This window comes from Aquarana catesbeiana, linkage group LG13 (assembly GCF_042186555.1).
Source record: "Aquarana catesbeiana isolate 2022-GZ linkage group LG13, ASM4218655v1, whole genome shotgun sequence".
Classification (NCBI taxonomy): Eukaryota; Metazoa; Chordata; class Amphibia; order Anura; family Ranidae; genus Aquarana; species Aquarana catesbeiana.
Genome location: NC_133336.1, coordinates 125966304 through 125991834, shown reverse-complemented (window position 1 = coordinate 125991834; position 25531 = coordinate 125966304). Strand labels below are relative to the sequence as shown.

At 41.4% G+C, this 25531-nt stretch overlaps 1 protein-coding gene across 8 annotated transcripts in view; it reads left to right on the top strand.

Moving 5' to 3' along the window:
* CCDC9B (coiled-coil domain containing 9B) overlaps positions 1–25531 on the top strand; it is a 398828-nt gene that overhangs the window by 330788 nt on the left and 42509 nt on the right. For 7 of the 8 annotated variants that reach the window (XR_012237175.1, XM_073610486.1, XM_073610484.1 and 4 more), the window contains one exon: positions 17334–17421. The exons of the other annotated variant lie outside the window; for it this stretch is intronic. Coding sequence is in view for 6 of the 7 variants with exons in the window: in XM_073610486.1 (XP_073466587.1) it covers positions 17334–17421 (88 nt within the window). In the remaining variant the exon portion in view is untranslated. The remainder of the gene's footprint in view (positions 1–17333; positions 17422–25531) is intronic. 8 annotated transcript variants of the gene reach the window in all.

The window sequence follows — 25531 nt, the reverse complement described above, 5'->3', positions numbered from 1 at the left end:
TACCCCCTTCTTCCCCCTCCCTCTTCCCCCCATTTTTTTTTTTTTTAATATACCCCGAGAAGGTTAAACAGAAATTTTCCTAGCCTGCTTTTGACCCGAACTCTATAAATTAGCATCTATGTGCTCAGGATCGAGAGGACCTGAGAGGGAACTTGACACAGATGGTTAGTGATTGTTTACGCTTGTGTGCTCTTTACTGTTCTCTATTCCCTTTGGGCCTTGCCCATAAAGTTATTGTTTTGTCTACAAATGTGAGGGATTCGTGGAATCCGTTTCTTTATATATTTCTTGCATGCATTCAATAAAATGTTTGTGAAAAAAAAAAAAGTACATGCCCTTAAATTTTATATTTCATTGGGTAGCCCATCAACCCCAGTCGCTTTGCTGTTAGGGGCATCAACAACTATCATTGTGAGTTCCTCTGGAGTTAAGATGAGTTCAGGGCTTTTCTATTAGCATCTGTAACAAGGCAGTTGTAAGTGGGCAAGAAAATCATGGAGTGCTTCAGAGGAGTAGTCCACCTTGGATTTACAGTATATAACGAGCGATAAAACTTTTGGAATGTATCAAATATTCCTGTGCGGTTGTAGGTGACATCATCTTCTGGCTTGGTTATCGCACCAAAATAAGTGGGCTTTCCTTGGGAGTTGGTTAAAAACGCTAGTAAATGGCCCATACTTTTGTTTACCTTCATTTTGAAAATTCATTTGGTCTCCCACCTCTCACCTGTGACTTTTAAGTTTAAGAGTAAGACTCAAACAAAAACACATACACTAAATCTGAGGAATATTTTAACTTAATTGTACAATACTGGACACAGGCCGAATATTCATAGACCCTGCATTATAGGCTGGTACCTTTTAGGTGATTGAACACTGGCAAAGCTTTTGTGAACACTCCCCTTGGGCGTACCCATCTAATCCTACCTCAAGCTGTGAGACCTTGGTATATTGCTAGGGGCCTAAGCTGATGGGCCTCTTCACTCTTATGGAGAAATAATTTGCTTCACTAGTTATTTTACCTCGGATTCTTCAATCAACTCTTCGCTGTCTTCTAATTCAACAATAGAAGCACCGCATCTGGATTTGTGCAACCTTAGTAAAACATTGTAATCCATACCAGGACCCACACTGTGGGAACAGCTTGCAATGTTGCTTTGGACACTGGAACCTGGACAATATATAAACTGATTCTGTATCCTCACTTATTACCTTGTACAGTGTTCAACTTTTCAAACTTGGCAGTAAAAATTCCACCATTCAGAGAATTGTCTCAAGGTTTTGCATCACACCAAAGGTTGCACTTTTACCACCACTTCCATGTAGAGCACTTTATAGGATATTCAGGTACTTCAGAACACCTTTTTACTTGAATACTTTGCTACAGGTTAGTCAACACTCTGGTTTCTGCGTACTCCTTCACAAACATACTTAACCACTTCGCGCCTGCGCTATAGCCGAAAGACGGCTGCAGCGCGGACGCTATCTGCCGGGCGGCCGTCCTGCTGTTTACTTCCGCGATGCGTGCTCCCGCGGACGCGCGTCGGGGAAGTTTTGTGCTGGCCGTGTCCCTTGGACACAGCCAGTCACAGATCGCTGAAAACGGCCAATCATAGCGGCCGTTTTCAGCGCGATCGGCGGTGCCAAAGAGAGATGATCTCAAATGTAAACATATGAGATCATCTCTCATTGCCGGCTCTCCCTGCTCACACAGAGACCGCGTGCGAGGATGGAGAGCGACCTTTGCTTCAGCGTTTTTTTACTGTGAGTGAAAAAAACACATACACTGTGCCAACACACTAATATCAGTGCCACCTGCCATCAGTGCCACCTGCCATCAGTTCCACCTGTCAGTACCACCTGTCAGTGCCACCTGCCATCTGTTATCAGTGTCACCAGTGCCACGTATCAGTGTCACGTGTCATCAGTGCCACGTAAGAGTGCCAGCTATCATCAGTGTCATTTGTCATCAGTGCCTTCTGTCATCACCAACAATGGCTAGAAGATTATATTCAGCTGAGGAGGCGTACAGTATTCTTGCGGGCGACAAGCGCAACGGGGAGCTCTCCGCTTCGGATTCCTCCTCATTTTCCGATTCTGAGTCTGACATGGACTACGAGCCTGTCCTAACCAGTGGTACACTGACAGCCTCAGAGGAGGAGGATGAGAGTCCACCCGCCAGATGAAGGCGTACTGGTGAGGAGGCAGTGCCATCCACCAGCACCGCGGTGTCATCCACCAGCACCGCAGTACCTCGGCAAAGGCCACGTACCAGTGGGGTGTTACCTCAGTCCCAAAGGGTTAGGTCCCATGCCAGCCTTCCCTATTCCCTTCAAAACCCCTTGTGGCTGCCTCCTAATTCAGGAGAAGCTAACGTTCCCCTTTTCACTGCCCAACCAGGAGTCCAGGTGGACACAGAAACTTTTTCCCCGATAGACTTTTTCCACCTTATTTTTGCTGAGGACATGCTTGCATCAATTGTGGCCCAGTGCAACCTATATGCCCAGCAATTTATAGCAAGTAACCCAACGTCCTCTTATGCCCGTCCCTACGAGTGGAGAGCCCTAACAGTGGAGGAGTTTAACATTTTTTTGGGCCTCACATTCTGTATGGGACTAAACAGAAAAAATGAAATACGTTCATATTGGTCTACCCTCCCCATCTACCACATGCCCATCTTTTCCTCAATAATGCCCAGGACCAGATATCTCATGATTATGAGATTCCTTCACTATAACGACAATACCCAGTGCCCTCCCCGAAATCACCCAAATTTTGACAAGCTTTTTAAAATTCGTCCCCTAATAAATTATTTTTCTGAAATCTTTCCCCAGTTGTTTACCCCAGACCAACACATATGTGTGGATGAGTCCCTTATCAAATTTTCTGGCAGGCTGGGCTTAAAACAATTTATTCCCACCAAAAGGGCCCGCTATGGGGTGAAGATGTACAAATTGTGCTATCGTGCTACAGGGGATACCTATGCCTTCATGGTATACGAAGTAAAGGACACCCAGCTACATTCCTCTAATTGCCCAAAATACATTGGATCGAGTGGGAAAGTCGTTTGGGAACTGATAAACCCACTCCTGGAGAAAGGCTACCATCTGTATGTGGACAATTTTTATTCTAGTTTGCCCCTGTTCCGAAACCTTCACAGAAAGAAGACTCCAGCATGCGGCACCGTAAGGACGAATCGGAAGGGCTTTCCTCAAAGCCTCGTCAACAAGAAGTTAAGAAGAGGGGAGGCGGCGAGCTTACGGAATGAGGAAATTCTGGCTGTGAAGTGGAGGGACAGAAGGGATGTCTACATGCTTTCTTCAATCCACAGTAATACATTTGTTGAGATCACCAGGAGGAATGGCCCAATTCAAAAGCCAACAGGCATCTATGAATACAACATGTATATCGGGGGTGTCGACTTCAACGATCAGATGCTCAAGCCCTACCTTTCCACTAGAAGAACATACCAGTGATATAAAAAAAGTTTTGATTTATTTATTTAATTTGGCCATATACAACACCTATGTAATTTATCGCAACTCCACTGACAGACCCAAACCCTTCCTTGGCTACCAGGAGGAAATCACCACTGCCCTTATATACCCGAACGGCCCACCAGAAAACATTAGATCCAATGTAATTAGCAGACTCTCTGAACGCTACTTTCCCGATAAAATCCCTCCCAGACCAACAGGCCAAAAACGTCAGAAAAAATGCCGGGTGTGCTCCAAACGAGGGGTGAGAAGAGACACCACTTATCATTGTCCCCAATGTCCTTCCCAACCAGGCCTCTGCATAGTTGACCGTTTCCGCCGTTACCATACTTCACTAAATTGTTAGTGAAGTATGGTAAACATAACCCTCACTTCCTGCCATTTACCTTCACACCCCTTATGCCTCTGCTTGCTCTGTAACTGACCCTGGCTTGTTATTCGACCATGCTTCTGCCTACCGATTCTGTTTATATCTCTGCCTGATCTGGAACTGACCCTGAACTGTTATTCAACCACGCTTCTGCCTACCGATTCTGTACATACCTCTGCCTGATCTGGAACCGACCCTGGACTGTTTGACCATGCCTCTTGCCTGCCTCTTGGACTGATCTTGTACCCTGCCAGTGGACTAGTGGGATTCAGAACACAGGGGTCTTACATATGTGAGGGGCTCCAGAATTGTTTTTCTGGATGAAGAAAACAATTTCATTTGTTTTCTCATTCCTAGATTAGGGTCTGGAGACTCGGAAGCTTCAAAGAGATTTGGGTGGGAGAAGCCTCTACCCCTGTAACCATTCTGTCCTGAACGACGCCCTACTTCTGCCTGCTGCCTGTTGGACCTATGCCTCTGCCTGTCGCATGAACTAACCACACCACATGGACCTGCCTACTACCAGGACCAATATATTGGCACTGCTGACAATCTGCCTGCACTGACCCTGGACTGTATATGGACAGTATCCCTGCCTGCTGCCTGTACTGACTATGGACAGTATTCCTGCCTGTTGCCTGGAAAATTGCGTTTGCTTTTGCTGACCAAGTCCCTGCCTGCTGCCTGGACCAGTGCTATCCTCCTGTGTACAACTGCGCTACTACAACCACAGGTAATCTTTTGTTTACTCTTTGCTCAGCATAATGTATTTTGGGGTGTAATTCTTGGTATGTGAATGCTGTGTCCCTAGAACACCTGATGGTGTTCCTTGCATGTTGGGCCTCTGTATGTGGCCAGGCTGTGTAAAAGTCTCACACATGTGGTATCACCGTACTCAGGAGGAGTAGCAGAATGTATTTTGGGGTGTCATTTTTGCTATATACATGCTATGTGTTGGAAATATCTTATAAATGCACAACTTTGCGTAAAAAAAAATGCGTTTTCATTTTTTTTCCACATTTTCCAAAAACTTTTGGAAAAAAATGAACTGTTCAAAAGACTCATTATGCCTCATAGATTATACGTTGAGGTGTTAGCTTTCCAAAATGGGGTCACTTTGTGGGCGTTTCCATTGTCCTAGTGCACCAGGGCTTTCAAAAGTGTAATAGGTGGTTGAGAAATGAGATGTGTAATTTATGCTCCTAGAACGCCTAATGGTACTATTTCAATATTGGGCCTCTGTATGTGGCCAGGCTGTGTAAAAGTCTCACACCTGTGGTATCGCCATACTCAGGAGGAGTAGCAGAATGTATTTTGGGGAGTCATTTGTGGTATACACATGACATGTGAGAGAAATAACCTATTACAATGACAATTTTGTGGGAAAAAAAAATCTTCATTTTGCAAAGAATTGTGGGAAAAAAATGACAACATCAAAAACCTCACAATGCATCTTACTAAATACCTTGGAATGTCTACTTTCAAAAAAGGGGTCATTTGGGGGGTATTTGTACTTTCCTGGCTTGTTCGGGTCGCAAGAAATGAGATACGCCACAAGTACATCAGGTGTGATTAATTTTTATGATTTGCACCACAGCTTGTAGACTCTAACTTTCACACAGACCAAATAATATCCACTAATTTGGGTTATTTTTACCAAAGATATGTAGCAGTATAAATTGTGGCCAAAATTTCTGAAGAAAAATTAATAATTTGCAAAATTTTATCACATAAACTAAGAAAAATGCGCTTTTTTTCAAAATTTGCGGTCTTTTTTCATTTATAGCGCAAAAAATAAAAAACCCAGAGGTGATCAAATACCACCAAAAGAAAGCTCTATTTGTATGAAAAAAAGGACAAAATATTCACTTGGGTACAGTATTACATGACTGAGTAATTGTCATTCAAAGTGTGAGAGTGCTGAAAGCTGAAAATTGGTCTGGGCAGGAGGGGGGTTTAAGTGCCCAGTAGGCAAGTGGTTAACCAAATTCTGCTTCCAAGGGAACCACAACAAGGGTTCAGGCAAAAAATTCTCTGCTGAAGCCTCACAAAACACTCAAACTGTTCTCTTGTAGTGGTCTTTGCATCTAATTCTATTTCAGACATGCAACAATTGGCCCATCTGACCAAGCCTGATTTTTCTAACTGCCTACTGAGCACTTTTAACACCTTCCTGCCCAGGCCAATTTTCACCTTTCAGCGCTGTCGCACTTTGAATGACAATTGCATGGTCATGCAACTCTGTATCTAAACAACATTTTTATCATTTGTTCACACAAATAGAGCTGTCTTTTGGTGGTATTTAATCACCACTGGGTTTTTGATTTATTTTTTTTGCTAAATAAAGACTGGAAATTTTGGGGGAAAAAAGTTTTCATAGTTATAAAAGGTAATTTTTCTCCTTCACTGATGCACCCTGCTGAGGCTGCACTGATGGGCACTGATGGATGGCACTGATAGGTGACACTAGTGAGGAGGCACCGATAGGCACAGACTGGCAGCCCTGTTGGGCACAGACTGACTGCACTGTTGGGCACAGACTGCACTGTTGTGCCAGCACTGTTGGGCACTGATTGACAGCACTGTTGGACACCGATTGGCAGCACTGGTGGGGACTGCACTGATAATCAGGACACCCTGATTATCAGTGTACATGTCCCTTTTAAACAAGACAGTTATTGGCTTTCTTCTCCTCTCCACACACTGTCAGCATGAGGAAAGGAGTGCCGATAACCGGCTTCTGTTTACATCTGTGATCAGCTGTGATTGGACACAGCTGATCACTTGGTAAAGAGCTGCTGATTGGCTCTTTATCGCAATCTATGATCAGCAGTATACGGAGGACACTGCGATCACAGAGCGCGCCGCCCATGCCCCGCAGCGGCGCGGTCATGGGACGCCGTCATATAATTGCCCCTCAGCGGGCGTGATCATGGGATGCCATCATATGATGGCCTCCCAGAACTAGCTGGCCACGCTGTAGCCATCATTCGGCTATAACACAGCTGGCAAGTGGTTAATTCAGCCATCCCTGTCCAGAACACAAAAGCACCAATTCGGAAAATTAAATGTCCACTTTTAAAAGATGTAGACATTGAGGAGAAAGAAGAGGATCCAAAAGATGTGTTAGAGGAGGTCGCAGAAGATATTTCACCCCCAGACTGTCTTGTACCTGATGTTATGGCTTCATGCAATATGCTTTGCTATGTAGATTTGTTCAGGTTTGTTGTGCACAAAAGGCTTGACATTGTCGCACTTGACTTTACTCTGTCTTTCTATGCCCCCTTGGGTATCAAGAGACCTGCTAAGTCTTAAAACTTTCTGTATTCATGAGCAAATAGAGTGGTCTATTTATGATGATTGGGTTAACCCTAAAAGATTTTCAATCCCCTGAGAATCATTGCCAAACTCTATCCAGTGGAAAAAGAGTTCACTAAACAGTGGTCTGTTCTGGTAGTAGGCTCCTGCTGCCTCAGTCTTTAAATATCTTACTGTACCTATTGAAGATGGTCCTTCATTTAAAGACTTGCATAGACTTTAGAATCTTGCAGGTCCATCTTTGTAACTGGATATTGCTGGACTAGAGCTATGAACAACTAGCAGTCCTGTCTTACAGGATCAAACTTTGCCAGAGCACTTGAAGACATTGCTCTTTACGTTACTCTTTTGTGTTGATGCCCTAGAACAAGTCATGACACAGATCTCCAGAGTGGCTCTCATGTCTAACCATATGTGCAGAATCTTATGGATGAAAGCCTAGTCAGCTGAAACTGCTTGCAAATGTTGCCTCACACATGTATGCCCTTTGAAGGATGATGTCTATTTGGTGAGGCACTTGACAAATTTTTTAAAGATGTTACAGGAGGAAATGAACTTTTTCCACAATGGAAGGTTTCGAAACTAGATTCCTCAGGGATTTCTACCTCCTTAACCACTTGGCGACCAGCCACCGCAGTTTTACTGCGACAGAATGGTACGGCTGGGCGAAACAACGTTATGTAATGTTGCATTGCCCTGGGGCTGCTGCTCGCCCCCGGAGCCGTTGTGAGTGCCCGTCGGTCGTGATCACTGCCGGGCTCCCGCGATCGCTGGTGACACACCGAGAACCGGGATCTGTGTGTGTAAACACACAGTTTCCGGTTCTCTGAGGGGAAAAGAGACTGATCGTCTGTTCATAGTATTAACAGCAATCTGTCATCTCCCCTAGACAGCCCCCTCCCCCTTTCAGTTAGAACACAGACAGGGAACACAACCCGTTGATCGCCCCCTATTGGTTAACCCCTTCCCTACCAGTGACATTTTTACAGTAATCAGCGCAATTTTATAGCACTGATCGCTGTATAAATGCCAGTGGTCCCAAAAATGTGTCAAAAGTGTCCGATGTGTCCACCATAATGTGGCAGTCCCGATGAAAATTGCAGATCATTGTCATTACTAGTTAAAAAAAATTAATAATAAAAATGCCATACAACTATACCCTATTTTGTAGACGCTATAACTTTTGCGCAAACCAATCAATATATGCTTATTGTGATTTTTTTTAACCAAAAATATGTAGAATACATATCAGCCTAAACTGAGGAAAAAAATTGTTTTAATATATATTTTTGAGGGATATTTATTATAGCAAAAAGTAAAAATATTGCGTTTTTTTCAAAATTGTTGCTCTTTTTTTGTTTATAGCGCAAAAATAAAAAACACAGAGGTGATCAAATACCACCAAAAGAAAGCTCTATTTGTGGGAAAAAAGGATGCACAGTTGTCAGTTAAAGTGACGCAGTGCCGAATCGCAAAAAGTGCTCTGGTCGGGAAGGGGGTAAAATCTTCCGTGGCTGAAGTGGTTAAATAAGAGTGCCCAATAGTTTAAAAATAGTTGTCTTTTATTTAAAATAGGCAAAGTAACATCTAAAAATGTCAAAGTCAGCCGCATACATGAAAAAATGTGTCAGGGACTTCCGGTCTCGGCTGTGACTGAAAGTGACGTCACCCATAAGTCACGTATTGTGATGCAACGCGTCGGGAGGAGCCGGGTGACATCACGGCTGAGACAGAAAGTCTCTGTGTTTGACATGTTTTTTCATGTATAAATAAAAGACAATGATTTTTAAACTACTACACTATGGAGGCTCTTATATCCTTTATGTCAGTGGTCATCAACCCTGTCCTCAGGGCCCACTAACAGGCCAGGTTTGCAAGATAACGGAAATACATCACAGGTGATATCATTTGCTGCATAGTGATTGCAGTATTCTAGTCTGCATCTCCCCAAGGTAATACATAAAACCTGGCCTGTTAGTGGGCCCTGAGGACAGGGTTGATGACCATTGCTTTATGTAATACCCCGGATCTGAAGGAACCTCGGAAGAGGTTGTTGTGGAACGTGGACCGCATGGGAAAAATATCCATCTATCCCCTAAGGCTGCAGTTGTTCCTTATCCTGCTGGGATATCTTCAATAAAGAGGAAGACAGCACAGATTGCCAGGATCCAATATCTTGATGCATGACTAGACCCATTGGGGTCTATTCCTGAGGTGAGAGGCTAGAACACACTGGGTGTGGATTTTTGAAGGTTATTTACAGGCTATCATCACATCCTACCCTGCTGATTTACACTTGAACACACTTCTCCCCTCTCCCCCCCCCCTTTTTTTTTTGCACAATTGTAGAAACTTTCAATCAATGTGATATTTGATGCACGTTTTTTTCTCATTGGACTATTTTTCATTATATGGTTGCACTTTGACACAGGATTTGTTTATTGCATTTGCACTTGATTTTTGTATTTGGATTTAGTACTTTATACTGTTTTTTGCATTTTCATTGGTTATAGTTTTATAGCTCTGCTTCACTTTACTATTTATATACAGTGGGGACAGAAAGTATTCAGGCCCCCTTAAATTTTTCACTCTTTGTTATAATGCAACCATTTGCTAAAATGATTTAAGTTCTTTTTTTTCCTCATTAATGTACACACAGCACCCAATATTGACAGAAAAACATAAAATTGTTGACATTTTTGCATGTTTATTAAAAAAGAAAAACTGAAATATCACATGGTTCTAAGTATTCAGACCCTTTGCTCAGTATTTAGTAGAAGCACCCTTTTGATCTAATACAGCCATGAGTCTTTTTGAGAAAGATGCAACAATTTTTTCACACCTGGATTTGGGGATCCTCTGCCATTCCTCCTTGCAGATCCTCTCCAGTTCTGTCAGGTCGGATGGTAAACGTTGGTGGACAGCCATTTTTAGGTCTCTCCAGAGATGCTCAATTGGGTTTAAGTCAGGGCTCTGGCTGGGCCATTCAAGAACAGTCCCGGAGTTGTTGTGAAGCCACTCCTTCGTTATTTTAGCTGTGTGCGTAGGGTCATTGTCTTGTTGGAAGGTAAACCTTCGGCCCAGTCTGAGGTCCTGAGCACTCTGGGGAAGGTTTTCGTCCAGGATATAACTGTACTTGGCCGCATTCATCTTTCCCTCGATTGCAACCAGTCGTCCTGTCCCTACAGTTGAAAAACACCCCCACAGCATGATGCTGCCACCACCATGCTTCACTGTTGGGACTGTATTGGACAGGTGATGAGCAATGCCTGGTTTTCTCTACACATACCGCTTAGAAATAAGGCCAAAAAGTTCTATCTTGGTCTCACCAGACCAGAGAATCTTCTTTCTCACCATCTTAGAGTCCTTCAGGTGTTTTTTAGCAAACTCCATGCGGGCTTTCATGTGTCTTGCACTGAGGAGAGGCTTCCGTCGGGCCACTCTGCCATAAAGCCCCCGACTGATGGAGGGCTGCAGTGATGGTTGACTTTCTACAACTTTCTCCCATCTCCTGACTGAATCTCTGGAGCTCAGCCACAGTGATCTTTTGGTTCTTCTTTACCTCTCTCACCAAGGCTCTTCTCCCCTGATAGCTCTGTTTGGCCAGACGGCCAGCTCTAGGAAGGGTTCTGGTTGTCCCAAACGTCTTCCATTTAAAGATTATGGAGGCCACTGTACTCTTAGGAACCTTAAGTGCAGCAGAAATTTTTTTGTCACCTTGGCCAGATCTTTGCCTTGCCACAATTCTGTCTCTGAGCTCTTCAGGCAGTTCCTTTGACCTCATGATTCTCATTTGCTCTGACATGCACTGTGAGCTGTAAGGTCTTATATAGACAGGTGTGTGGCTTTCCTAATCAAGTCCAATCGGTATAATCAAAAACAGCTGGACTCAAATGAAGGTGTAGAACCATCTCAAGGATGATCAGAAGAAGTGGACAGCACCTGAGTTAAATATATGAGTGTCACAGCAAAGAGTCTGAATACTTAGGACCATGTGATATTTCAGGTTTTCTTTTTTAATAAATCTGCAAAAATGTCAACAATTCTGTTTTTTTTTTTTTTTGTCAATATGGGGTGCTGTGTGTACATTAATGAGGAAAAGAATGAACTTAAACGATTTTAGCAAATGGCTGCAATATAACAAAGAGTGAAAAATTTAAGGGGGTCTGAATACTTTCCGTCCCCACTGTATCTATTGGTGCTGGTGACACTTCAGAAGTTCAGCGGCTATATACACTTTGATTTACACTACTTTAATCGTCAACATTTCTAGTAGCGCATAAGTTTCTGGGCACAGATGTGGCACTGTAGAGCACTGCGGAGCACAGCTATGGTGCTGTAGAGCACTGATGGGACACTGTAAAACACTGCTGGGCACCCATGTGGCACTTGGAAAAAACAAGCAGCCTGAGTTTGGCCCTTTACCCTGATCCATGACGCGCTGGGTCCCAAAGACCTAGTGGTCATAGTTACATAGTTAGCAAGGTTGCATAAAGACACCAGTCCATCCAGTTCAACCTGAGTGAGTGTGGGTGCATGTCTACAATTGTCCCTATCCCTATACATTGTGTCTCATTAAGATGCTTATCTGTTATTATTATTTATTTAAGGTACCCATATAGCGCCGTCAATTTACAAAGCGCTCCACACATACACTGCACACTCACATCAGTCCCTACCCACAATCCAAGGTCCCCAACTCCCATTCATATACTAGGGCCAATTTTTTTTTTTTTTTTTTGGACAGAACCCAATTAACTTCCCAGCATGTCTTTGGAGTGTGGGAGGAAAACAAACCCACACTGGCACAGGGAGATCATGCAAACTCCAGGCAGGTAGTGTCATGATTGGGATTCGAACCAGCGACCCTTTTTACTGCTAGGCGAGAGTGCTCCCCACTACACCACTGTGCGGCCCATGGACACTGCTGGATGCTCGCCCCTTGGGGCGCACGAGAAGCTTGTTCTCGGGAGGACATACGCCCTCCCAGAACTAACTGGCTGCGCTGTAGCCATCATTCGGCTATGGCGCGGTCAGCAAGTGGTTACGTTCTGTATGGAATCTACGAGGTCCATTATTGCTTCTCTGAGACAAAGGAATCTTTTGCCCTTTGCATCAGTTGATATTCAAGATGCTTATCTACCTATTCCCATTTACTCACCTCACCAGTGCATTCTGCGCTTTGCAGTAGGAGACAAACACCTCCAATTTGCGGCACTGCCATTTTGTTCCATCCTCTGCACCCAGAGTATTCACAAAGGTACCTGCATCTCCATAATCAGAACAGCCATTTTCATGAAAACTTACTATTGTACCTGGAAATCCTTTTTTGTCTGTTGTGAAAACAGGCTTTTAAATCCCAGAGATGTATCTGTGCCTTACATCCTGGCCTTCCTACAATCAGGACTTGACCAGAATTTAGCCTTAAAGTGTTCCTAAACCCACAACAGTAAAATCACTCTGTATATGCAGTAAAGCATGCTTGTTATACTCACTGGGGAACCTAAGGGCTTAATCTTCTGCATTGTGTATAAGGCTGTGTGATCCTGTCTCTCTGATCCTCCTTCTTCTACTGACACCAGACCATTTTTTTCTTGGGAGAGTGCATGTGATCAGCACTGTCCAGAAAGAGGGTCAGGAGAAAATGAAAACTCCTCCTAGAAGCTTTAACCAGACACTGATAAGTCACAAACCTGCTATATGCAGCTGATGAGAAAAGGTATTTAGCAGTTTATATTTACTAAAATAATTGCAGGGTCCTGGGTTTAGTAACACTTTCAGTATTGTTAAGGGACAGGTTTCAGTCGTCTATTTTATTTAAAAAGAAAAAACTCTGGCTGCATTATCCCTTGTAAAACCCTTTATTAAAGGTGTTCATCAGGTTATACCACCCTGTATTTCTTTGGGATTTTAAATTTGTTCCCTCTGCCCTTCAAAAGCCACCCTATAAACCCATCAGGGAACTCTTTGGATAACCTCTACTGCAAAGTAGCATTCTTAATGACTATCACATCTTCCAAACGTGCCTCTGAACTAGTCTCCCTCTCTTGTAAAGAGCCATTCCTGATCCTTCACAAAGACAGTGTAGAGTAGTCCTATGCCCAAGACCTACCATTCTACATAAGGTGGTGTCTACTTTCCACCTTAATGAAGACACATCCCTTCCTTCTTTGTGCCATGCTCCTAAACACCCAAAAGAGACCGCGCTTCATAAAATGGACATTGTCAGAGTTAAAGTGATACCAAAGTCTTGTTTTTTTTTTTTTAATTAAAAATAACAAACATGTTATACTTACCTGCTCTGTGCAGTGGTTTTTCACAGAGCAGCCCCGATTCTCCTTTTCCTGGGTCCCTCTTTGGTGCTGCTGGCCCCTCCCTGCTGCCGAGTGCCCCCACAGCAAGCAGCTTGCTATGGGGCACCCAAGCCACAGCATCCTGTGTCCATTCAGACACAGAGCCGTGGCCTGGCCCGCCCCCTCTCTCTTCTCATTGGCTAAATGAATTTGACAGCAGCGGGAGCCAATGGGGCAGCGCTGCTGTCTCCGCCATTGGAGAGGGAAGTCCCGGGCAGCCGAGACACTCTGGCAACATTGCTGGATCTAGATGGACCTCAGGTAAGTATTGGAGGGCTGAGGGGGCTGCTGCACATAGGTTTTTTATCCTAATGCATAGAATGCATTAAGATAAAAAAAACCTTTTGCCTTTACAACCACTTTAAAAGCCACAGCTTCCATAAGGAAAATGGACTTTCTTTTTGTCTTGTCATCAAGGCCTTGCAAAGGACATCCTGCTTCAAAATCCACATTTGTGTAGGTATAGACACCTTCAGCACTCTTACATGCTCACCGCACCAAATATGTGGGTGTTTCCTAGGCATTCTGACACTATGTCTCTGTTGCCCAGCTTTGCAAGTTCGCCACCTAGACTTCAGTTCATACCTTTTCCAAGTTCTGTCAGGTGGACGCCCTAGCTTCTGCAGCTTTTTGCAGACGGGTTCTTGCAGCAGGTTTGTTGACTCTTGTTATTGTTGGGCCTGTCAGTATAGTTTGTTATCCTTGTTGTAGCCCCTCTTATACATTGGGGATGTCCCACAGTCGTGCGCTACTTTTACGCTAAGACCCCTTTCACACTGATGCCGCGTTTGCAGTAAAGCGCCGCTCATTTGACCAGCGTTTTACCGCTGTTTATTCAGCACTTTTGCTCCGTTTTTTGGCCACTAGCGGGATGCTTTTAACCCCAAAGAAAGGGTGAAAACTCCCTTGTTGTGACGCTTCCAAAGCGCAGTGGGCAGGGGAGTTTTGGGAGCGCTGTATATAGTGCTCCCAACCCGCCCCAAAGATGTTGCTTGCAGGACTTTTCCAAACTTCCCGCAAGCACACTCCCCGCGTGTGAAAGCACCCATTGCAGAGAATGGGAGGCAGTTTTCAGGCGCTTTATAGGCACTTTTTCTAGCGATAAAATGCCTGAAAACTGCCTCAGTGTGAAAGGGGTCTAATAGCAGCGGACAGCTGTATACAGCTTCAGGACAGCACGGGCACCAAAAATACATGGGGTACTATGCTGCATGGGTAATTGTGCACATATGCATAAAGCCTTTTTACAGTGCCTTGCAAAAGTATTCACCCCCTTGGCTTTTTACCTATTTTGTTACATTACAGCCTTTAGTTCAGTGTTTTTTAATCTGAATTATATGTGATGGATCAGAACACAATAGTCGAAGTTGGTGAAATTAGAAAAATATATACATAAAACGATTTCTCAGAAACAAAAAACTGATAATTGGCAAGCCCATAAAAAGCTCTGGTGCAACCAATTACCTTCAGAAGTCACATAATTAGTGAAATGATGTCCACCTGTGTGCAATCTAAGTGTCACATGATCTGTCAGTACATATACACACCTATTTGAAAGGCCCCAGAGGCTGCAACACCTAAGCAAGAGGCACCACTAACCAAACACTGCCATGAAGACCAAAGGACTCTCCAAACAAGTAAGGGTCAAAGTTGTTGAGAAGTACAAGTCAGGGTTAGGTTATAAAAAAAATATCAAAATCTTTTATGATCCCTAGGAGAACCATCAAATCAATCAAAATCAAATGGAAAGAACATGGCACAACAGCAAACCTGCCAAGAGACGACCACACACCAAAACTCACTCGCAAGGAGGGCATTAATCAAAGAGGGCAGCACAAAGACCTAAGGTAACCCTGGAGGAGCTGCAGAGCTCCACAGCAGAGACTGGAGTATCTGTACATACGACAACAATAAGCCGTACGTTCCATAGATTTGGGCTTTATGGCAGAGTGGCCAGAAGAAAGCCATTACTTTCAGCAAAAAACAAAATGGCACATTTTGAGTTTGCAAAAAGGCATGTGGGAGACTCCCAAAATGTATGGAGGAAGGTGCTCTGGTCTGATGGGTCTAAAATTGAATATTTTGGCCATCAAAGAAAACGCTATGTCTGGGGCAAACCAAACACATCACATCACCCAAAGAACACCATCCCCACAGTGAAACATGGTGGTAGCAGCATCATGCTGTGAGGATGTTTTTTAGCAGTCGGGACTGGGAAAGAGTTGAGGGAAAGATGGATGGTGCTAAATACAGGGATATTCTTGAACAAAACCTGTACCACTCTGTGTGATTTGAGGCTAGGATGGAAGTTCACCTTCCAGATGGACAATGACCCCAAACACACTGCTAAAACAACACTTGAGTGGTTTAAGGGGAAACATGTAAATGTGTTGGAATGGCCTAGTCAAAGCCCAGACCTCAATCCTATAGAAAATCTGTGACCAGACTTAAAGTTTGATGTTCACAAGCACAAACCATCCATCTTGCTGGAGCAGTTGCAAGGAAGAATGGGCAAAAATCCCAGTGGTAAGATGTGGCACGCTCACAGAGACTGCTCCAAAGCGACTTGGAGCTGTGATAGCTGCAAAAGGTGGCTCTACATCAACTATTGACTTTAGGGGGGTGAATAGTTATGCACATTGACTTTTTCTGTTATTTTGTCCTATTTGTTGTTTGCTTCACAATAAAAAAAAAAAATCTTCAAAGTTGTGGGCATGTCCTGTGAATTAAATGATGCAAGTCCTCAAACAATCCATGTTAATTCCAGGTTGTGAGGCAACAAAACACTAAAAATGCCAAGGAGGGTGAATACTTTTGCAATGCACTGTATGTAGCTATAAACAAAAATAAAAGAACACTTGTCAATGGAGAAATAAGTGGGCTGCCTCTGTTGTTTTTTTTTTATTCAGGGTTTATCTAAGCACAGTGACTAAGTGATTAGCACTTCTGCCTAGCAACACTAGGGTCTCCAATTCATATCCCAACCACTACCTGCCTGGAGTTTGCATGTTCTCTCTGTGCCTGCGTGGGTTTCCTCCGGGTACTCCAGTTTCCCCCCACACTCCAAAGACATGCTGGTAGGTTAATTGGATGTTGTCTAATTTGGCCCTAGTATATGTATAAGTGTGAGTTAGGAACCTTAGATTGTAAGCTCCTTGAGGACAGGGACTGATGTGAATGTACAATATATATATGTGCAAAGCGCTGTGTAAAGTGACGACGCTATATAAGAACCTGTAATGAATAAATAAAAATAAACTTGCTGTATACTTGTTTTAGGTCTGGGTGTCTGAAGTACTGAAGCCAAAGATAGACAATTAACACTTCCCCATTACAGATTTCCTGTAGAGAAGAACTATTGGAAAAATATAGTTTTCTGATAACTGTATTTGTGGATACAATATTGACTTCTGAAATACAACAATTATTAATAAACTGAATGGTATCTTCACCAAACCGTTTCAGTATTTTTTTGATAGCTGTCCTTTTAAGACTGAACATTTTTCACATTCTTAGTTAAGCCCACATTTTGATTGTATTTCTTTATCTTCCTTCTTCCACCAAAACTAGAATCTATTCTCCGCAGACAAAACCAATCACAGTAAATAATGTTTGCAAATTGCAACCAATCTCTGCTGCTGTGTATGTAATGGTCAGTGCAGGCTAATGACCAGTGCTCATGTTTTGGTGACAAATTTGGTATCATTCCGTAGTAATTCCACTCCATATTACTAGTGTTATTAATGTACTTCTTGGCTTATTTGTCTCAGAAATAATTTTCTTTCACATTTCCTAGGGCTTGGAAAACCAGTTAATATCGAAAAGATACAGACAAAAAGTAGTCAAGCAAAAGGAAAGGATCGCCTTACTGGCAGAGCTCAAAGGTAACTTTGTTCCAGTCCAGTTTTCCAAGGGCCTGTTCGTAAAAGTTAGAAATCAGAAATTCTAGCTGGTTGCATGTTTGTAAATCTTGCCACTTTCTGGGTCATTTAAAAAAAAAGCTGAAGGTATTGCTTCCCCCCCTTTTTTCAATTCCTTTTAATGCAGTTTTACTGCAAAATCTCTTCTGTGATAGTTATAAATATATTTTTTTGTTCGTTATTGAATTGGGCATGCTGTATTTCTTTCAAAATAACAGAAATATCATCGTGACATAATGGACTTTAAAGTGGTTTTAAATCTCTACATATACAGTGAGGGGGAAAAAGTATTTGATCCCGTGCTGATTTTGTACGTTTGCCCACTTACAAAGAAATGATCAGTCTATAATTTTAATGGTAGGTTTATTTTAACACTGAGAGACAAAATAATCCAGAAAAACGCATTTAAAAAAAGTTATAAATTGATTTGCATTTTAATGAGTGAAATAAGTATTTGACCCCTTCGCAAAACATGACTTGGTGGCAAAACCCTTGTTGGCAGTCACAGAGGTCAGACCTTTCCTGTAGTTGGCCACCAGGTTTGCACTAGGGGTGCGCATCTTCACTGGTCTCTCAATTCGATTTGATTAAGATTATCTGGTCAACGATTCCGCGATGCATCACGAATACCGATGAGCTCCCACTTCCGCTTGGGCCGCCTGGGTGGCCCTTCCACCCTGCTGTCTTCTGCCCATTAAATGCAGCCACCTGTGCCCATCAAATGCAGCCACTTGTGCCAATCAAATGCAGCTATCACTTCACTAACCCCCCCACAATGCACGGGCCGCCACTGGTGCTGACAGTTCCTTGGCATCCCTGTTTGCACCTTCCAGCACACTAGGAGTTAACAGTGGAATGTGCAAAGGGGAAGCCCAGGGAACTGTCAGCATGGAGCGTGAGGTGTAAGTAGAGTACAAACTCATTTGTACTCTACTTACTGTTGTTAAAATGACTGTGTTTTAATAAATCCCATGTTACGATGAATGAAGTGCCCCACTGTATGTGCTTTTAAAAAAAATATGGAACTTCATACAGAATTTCACAGTACAATACATCCCGCTCATGTGACTGCCCGGCCCGCCTCTCTCCTCTCACGTTTCGTGTCTCTCCTGACGTCAGTGGGGAATTCTCAGCCCCGCCTGCTGACTGTAGCGATCAGATCAGAAGAGAGGCGGGGATGAGAATTCCCCGCTGATAAGGTATCTGGTATAGAATGTCAAGGGAGGTCCAGAACAGACCAGTATTTATGTAGTTAGAGAAATAATACAAATTTGTTTATATCCTGTTAAGTTAGTTTAGTGTAGTCTTAATATGTATTAGTATATAGTTACTTAATGTAGTTAAAGTTGGTAATATGTGTTCATATTAGTAGATGTTTGGTTATATGACATTACATGATCAGCACGTTACTACAAGTGTTACATGTGGGATTGCCAATCCAACTCCATATATCATTCTCTGAGTTAGTATCTCCTTTTGTATAGCATATTGCTGAAGTTAGCAGAAATGAATGTGTGCCATACAAGGTTCTAAGTTTTTGTGAGGTTATGACATTCACATGTAACATATAAAGCCAACGCTTTGATATTGAAGGTCAGACAGACACACACACACCCACTAGGAGAGATGACACAAACATATTCACATGAAGACACTTTGACAAGTTGGAACAGCTGAATTCTCCCAGAAGTCTAAGAACGTCATTTCCTGCTTCTTTTTGGTTACTCAAGACAGCATGGAGACAGAAGACAGCAGCCATGAAGCACATATGCTTTCATAAGCTTTATTACAGCTTTAGAACTATTCTATTTCATATATTTTTACCCACACTGAACTGTTATACTTTTTTTTTCATTGTATTTATGATGCCAACTGTGTGACAATAAACTCACACTTTGTTTTTAAGTTAGTCTGACTATCAATGTCATTCATCCAGAAACGCCCTTGAGATACAAGAATATTAGATATAGTTTTAATTCTTCATTTGACGAGTCAGACACTTCCGTAATTTCTCCATTTTTACTGAAATTTCAATCCTTGCTGAGGGGGGAGAGATTAGCGCAGTTTTGCGAACATTCAAGTCTCGAGGAAAAGACTGTCCCGAACCTAGCAACCAAGAGGCGTTTGTGTTGCATCAGATGTGGACAACAATCCAGTAACATACGGTTGAAGACAAGAAATTCTTCTAAATACGGTGAGTAAAAGTTATGGAATTGATGAAATAGCTAGAGAAAAAAAGCTAAAGTATAAAGATGTGTCTTTTTATCCAAATGACAGTCACCTATGGGTATATATGTATAATGAATGTTTACAGGCTAATACACAGATTGACAAAGCCAGATTTACTGTGCACAAATTACCGAAAAAGATAAATACTGTGTTAAAATAAGTAAGAATATTTAATAAGATGATTATTAATATTTTATCTGCCAAAAATGCATGTACACTAAATCAGACAGAGAATAACAATGTACAGAACACAGAAATACATGAAAATGTGTCCCAAGATTCTCTTAGTTGTCCAAACTGTGAGATTTTTTGTAATTACAGAATCTAGAAGAACAATTAGAATCTAAAAAAATATTTTGCCAGAGTTACAAAATGACAGATTGCTGTAATTTCAACAGATGACAAAAAAGACTGCAGAAGAAGATCCATTTCAGTTTAAAATACAATTCTGCAAGGTTTATGAAATGATATTTGGAGTAGATAATGACTATGATCCAGGTTTGAAAATGGCTTTCATAAAAAAATGTAAATACCTTGACCCAACATCAGTAGATATAGTACAGGAACGTCAAAATTTAAATGATATAGTAAGCTTCATTGATAAAAGGAGACAATTGAATCAAAGCAATGTCACACACGAGGTAGCTATAATTCAATGTGACAAAAATAGTCAGGCTACAGACATGTCAAACTACAGTTCTTAGCAAGAATGACAATGACAGGTGCAGACAAGTAAGGCAAGGAGAGAGCCTATCACGTGTCTTTATTGTCATAGATCTGGCAATATGAGAAAACATTGCTGTAAATTTAAGAAAGGCTCACAAATAAAAGCTAAAGATATGGAGAATGAAAAATCAGCTTTTGTACAGCCTGTTTTTTTATGTCAAGATAAAATTTTGATTGAATTGCTTTATGCCACTGAAGTCAAACAGATCAGTAATTTGCCTGTTAACAGCAGTTCAGACAACATGGCGAAAGGAGCTGTCACTGAAAGAGAGGGTTTATTGTCATTGCCAAAAATAGAATTGCATCGAGAATCTATTTCTCTGCCATTACAATATGTAGCACCAATTATATTGGATGAGAATGGTAGACCATATATACAAAGTTTGCTGATTGGTAAAAATATTGTCTCATTGACAGTGGATTTGACTTTAGCCTTACCAGAGAAAATATACCTGTGAAACCTAATTTTCCTATGTCTAATATCGTGGGTTTTAATAATAAAGGAATTCCACTGCTAGACAGTAACATTTGAAGTACCTGGATTAGTAAAAACTAATATTAACATTTGGGTCTGTCACGAAGCAGAGAATATACTTGGCATTGATATAATCAATAAACAAAAGTGGGTGATTGATTTGGCTAATAAAAGTATTTGGAAAGATCCATCTAAGCTCAAATCAGTGCTAATTGATCCCTCTGTATAGAGTAATGTAGGTTCCATTACCAATATGTCTACAGAACAAAAGTGGCCTGATATTGATGGTAATTGTGCTTTAAAGGAAGTGGTACAACATTTTCCAAGTTTGTGGTTAAAGGTCAAAAATGACATGGGAACTTCCTGAAAAATAATGAATTGAATATTGAGGGAAAAGATCCAGAACCCCTTAATCACCATTTACCACTAGAATCAATTGGTCCACTTTCTGCCATTATTCACGAGTTTGTACAACTTGGAATTGTAAAGAAAGCTAAATTGGTGGCAACTGTATTTGGCCTATAAAAAAAGCCGATAATTCATATTTTTTATCAGTTGACTTAAGGCACTGAATAAACATATCACAAATAACCCAGTTCTTCCTGATAAATCTGACAAGTTAAATTTTGAATGCTGAGGACAGTGTTTTCTGTACTAGATATCTCTAATAGTCATTTGTCCAACCCTTTAACTAAAAGTTGTCAATACAAACTTGCGTTCACATTCAGAAAAAAGACTCATACGTTTACTTGATTAATACCTGGTCTGTATTGGTGATGGTGTAGTTCAGTGGTTTTCAACCGGGGTTTCGGTTCCATTGGCTGTCATTCGCAGGCAGCTGACAGGAGGATCGCACAGACACAGGCAGAGATAGGTAGGGAAGCGGCTGGCATCCTATTGGCTGTAGCACTCTGTTCCCCGCCGGCCCCTCCTCCCCTCTTGTCCTTCCCGAGTGGTTGTATGTGACATCATCTGGGGGGGAGGAACAGCGTGCCACTGGAGGAGATATGAAATGAGTTCTGAAGCCAGAAGAAGAAAGCCGGTACTGAAGTGTGCCCAGTTGTGTCCCCCCACAATGTGCCCAACAGTCTGTACCTTGTAATGTCCCTTGTCATGTCCCCTACCCCATGTAATGTGGCCTGCCCCATGTAATGTCCCCTGTCATTTGCCCTGTCCATGCCATGTCCCCTGTCATGTGCCCTGTCCCATGTAATATTCCCTGTCATGTGCCCTGTCCCATGTAATGTCCCCTGTTCCATGTAATGTCCCCTGTCATGTGCTCTGTTCCATGAAATGTGCTCTGCCTCATGTAATGTCCCCTTAATTGGATCAGCTCTGCAAAAAAAGAAAGCACAAGTTTCACATTAAATAGGTACGTTTTAATATTTATTCTTTATTTAATGCTATTTCTACAAATAATTTTTGTTATCAACAGCTCGCTGACCATACCAATGTTCCCTGAGCTGTAGATGTAAACATTATTTCAGGGGTTCCTCGAAGGTAAAAAGGTTGAGACACTGGTGTAGTTCATGAAACTATAGCAAAAATACTTTAAAAATTTTCTAGGCCAGACTGTATTTATCAGCATGTGGATACGATTTTGCTGAGTAATCAGAATATCGATGAACATATGGCTCTTTTGTCTGAGTTGTTTATGATGTTACAAGCTGAAGGTCTAAAATTAAACAAGGCGAAAGTTCAGCTGATGAAAAGTCAAGTGAAATACATAAGCAAATTAGTCAAGGAAGGAGACAATTGTTGCAAGAAACAGAGATATCACTGCAATTCCAACTCCAACAACAGCATCATTTTTGCATAAAATAAATCATTGCAAAGAGTTTGTACACTGTTTCACAGAAAAAGTTAATCCACTATATAATCTTTTGAGGAATAAAGTTAATATAGTTGACCAATGGGGTCCAAATGAGAAAAATGCTTTTGAAGTGTTGAAAAAAGATTTGCAGAATGCTCCAGCAATTAAATACAATAGAGGTTTGTTCTCAAGCATCTATTGTTTTGAAAACACATGCATCTGAGAATACCATTTCAGTAACGTTGTCTCAATTACAAAAAGGTAAGGAGAACACAATTGCGTATTTCTCCAGAGTTTTATCATTTTTGAAAAAAACTTTTGAGTCTGGTGTAAAGCAACTGCTAAGTGTTTACTATGCATCTAAAGCTACAGAGAGCATAGTGAAATCAAACAAAATCATTGTACAGATACCCGACTGCTCACTTAAAGGTATTTTTGAGAAAGATAGTTTTAGAGAATGTCGGAAAACATATCCTCTATGGTTCAGAGCTTTGTCATCCAAACACATTCAGATAGATGTAAAAGGAAGACTTCTTCAGGGATGTACACCAGCACATGTTTATACAGCTGTATCTGAGAAGTCTTTACCTCAATTTTCCAGCATAAGAACAGAGAAAGACATTGAACCAGTACTTGTTACTGCAGAACAGTCTAACACTAGAATAAGAGCTTCAACACAGAATACAGTTACGCATATTTATAATCTTTTAGAGATGTGAACAAAGGCATAGTCCATTGTCATCTCTGGGGTGATGCAAATCCTTGTTTTTACAAAAAAGGTTTTTTTTAACATGACCAAAAGGAGGTTTTGCCGTCGTGTCATACCTAAACTTCACGGTACATATGTTTTATAGTTTAGGCCATCTTAGACAGGATAAGGACAGTACATTGTCATACAGAAGTTCTCTTTGAAGGAAAATATAAGATAGTATTATTTCACATATAGTTTAACAAATTCACAAATTCTAAAGAAAAAAAAGGTATAAGAATTAATATAAATATTTAATGCCTGAGTAATGATACTGCATGCATCTCTTTTACAGAAATGGCATCTAAAATCAAATAAATATGAAGGATAACAAGCTCCTATAAAGAGCAAAGAGAATATCAAGAAATTCAAAGTTAAAGAAGAGATCCTTTTGGGAAGAATATTGGACAAAATATATATACTTCATATTTATGACTGTTTTATCTTATTCAACAAGGTTTTTCTAACCTAACAGAACTTGAAGAAGAAAGTTTACAAGACATATCATGAAGAAAAAAAATAATCAGAAGAAACTATCTATATGTTATAGATAAATCATTTAGGACTGAAACATTTGTCCGCATATACTTTTTTTAACCACTTCGCATCCAGGCCATTTCTGACACTTCGCTCCTACATGTCAAAAATCATCATTTCTTTGCTATAAAATTAGATAGAACCCCCAAACATTATATATGTTTTTTTAGCAGAGACCCTAGAGAATACAATGGCAGTCATTGCAACTTTTTATCTTGCACGGTATTTGCGCAGCAATTTTTCAAACGCGTTTTTTTTTTGAAAAAAAAAACAGTTTCATGCTTTAAAAAAAAACAAAACAGCAAAGTTAGCCAAATTTTTTTGCATTGTGTGAAAGATGAAGTTACGCCGAGTAAATAGATACCTAACATGTCACGCTTCAAAATTGCACACGCTCGTGGAATGGCGCCAAACCTTGGTACTTAAAAATCCCCATAGGCGATGCTTTAACATTTTTTACTGGTTACATGTTTTGAGTTACAGAGGAGGTCTAGGGCCAAAATTATTGCTCTCGCTCTAACGTTCGCGGCGATACCTCACATGTGTGGTTTGAACACCGTTTTCATATGTGGGCGGGACTTACGTATGCGTTCGCTTCTGCGTGCGAGCTCACGGGGACAGGGGCGCTTTAAAAATTTTTTTTTTTTTTTATTGTTAATTTTACTTAAAAATTTTTATTTTTACACTTTAAAAAAAATTTTTTTTTTTTTTTTGATCACTTTTATTCCTATTAGAAGGAATGTAAACATCCCTTGTAATAGGAATATGACACGATCAGTCCTCTTTACAGTGAGATATGGGGTCAATAAGACCCCACATCTCACCTCTAGGCTGGGAAGCCTAAAATAAAAAAAATAAATAAAACGATCGCCGCTTCACAGCTAAAACGGCGCCGTTTTTTTGAATGCAGAGGCCGGGCGTGACGTCATAACATCGCGCCCGGCCTCCGAACGATCATAGAGACTCCGGCGACCATCTGGTCCGCCGGAAATCTCTATGGTGAACATCCGGCGCCGGCGGATCCGCTATCTGACTCACCGATCGCTGAGGTGAGTCGGTAGTAGCACCGGAGGGCGGCGGGAGGGGGGGGACGTCCCCTCCCTCCGCCCGTAAGAACGATCAAGCGGTGGAACAGCCGCTATGATCGTTCTTATGGTGTACGGAATCGCCGGCTGAAAATGCCGGTATCTGAATGATGTCTGTAGCCTCAGACATCATTCAGATATAAGCCCCGAAAGTCAAGGACGTCATATGACGTCCTCCGGATGTCAAGCGGTTAAATATCCAATTATTCTGATATTAATGTTCATATTAAGTTAGGATTATCATTATTATTTTTATTTATTTTTCCTTATTCATATATTGAATATTTTTAGTTTACAACTGCACAATCATTTCTAGTTAACAGAATATCTTTTGTTCATAACTTAGGAAACATATCACTCTTAAAAGAACAATGAAATATTATGACAAGATTTAGAGTGCAAAGTATATTTCCAAAGAGCTAAAATATTATTTGAGCACAAATATGGAAATATATTGTTAC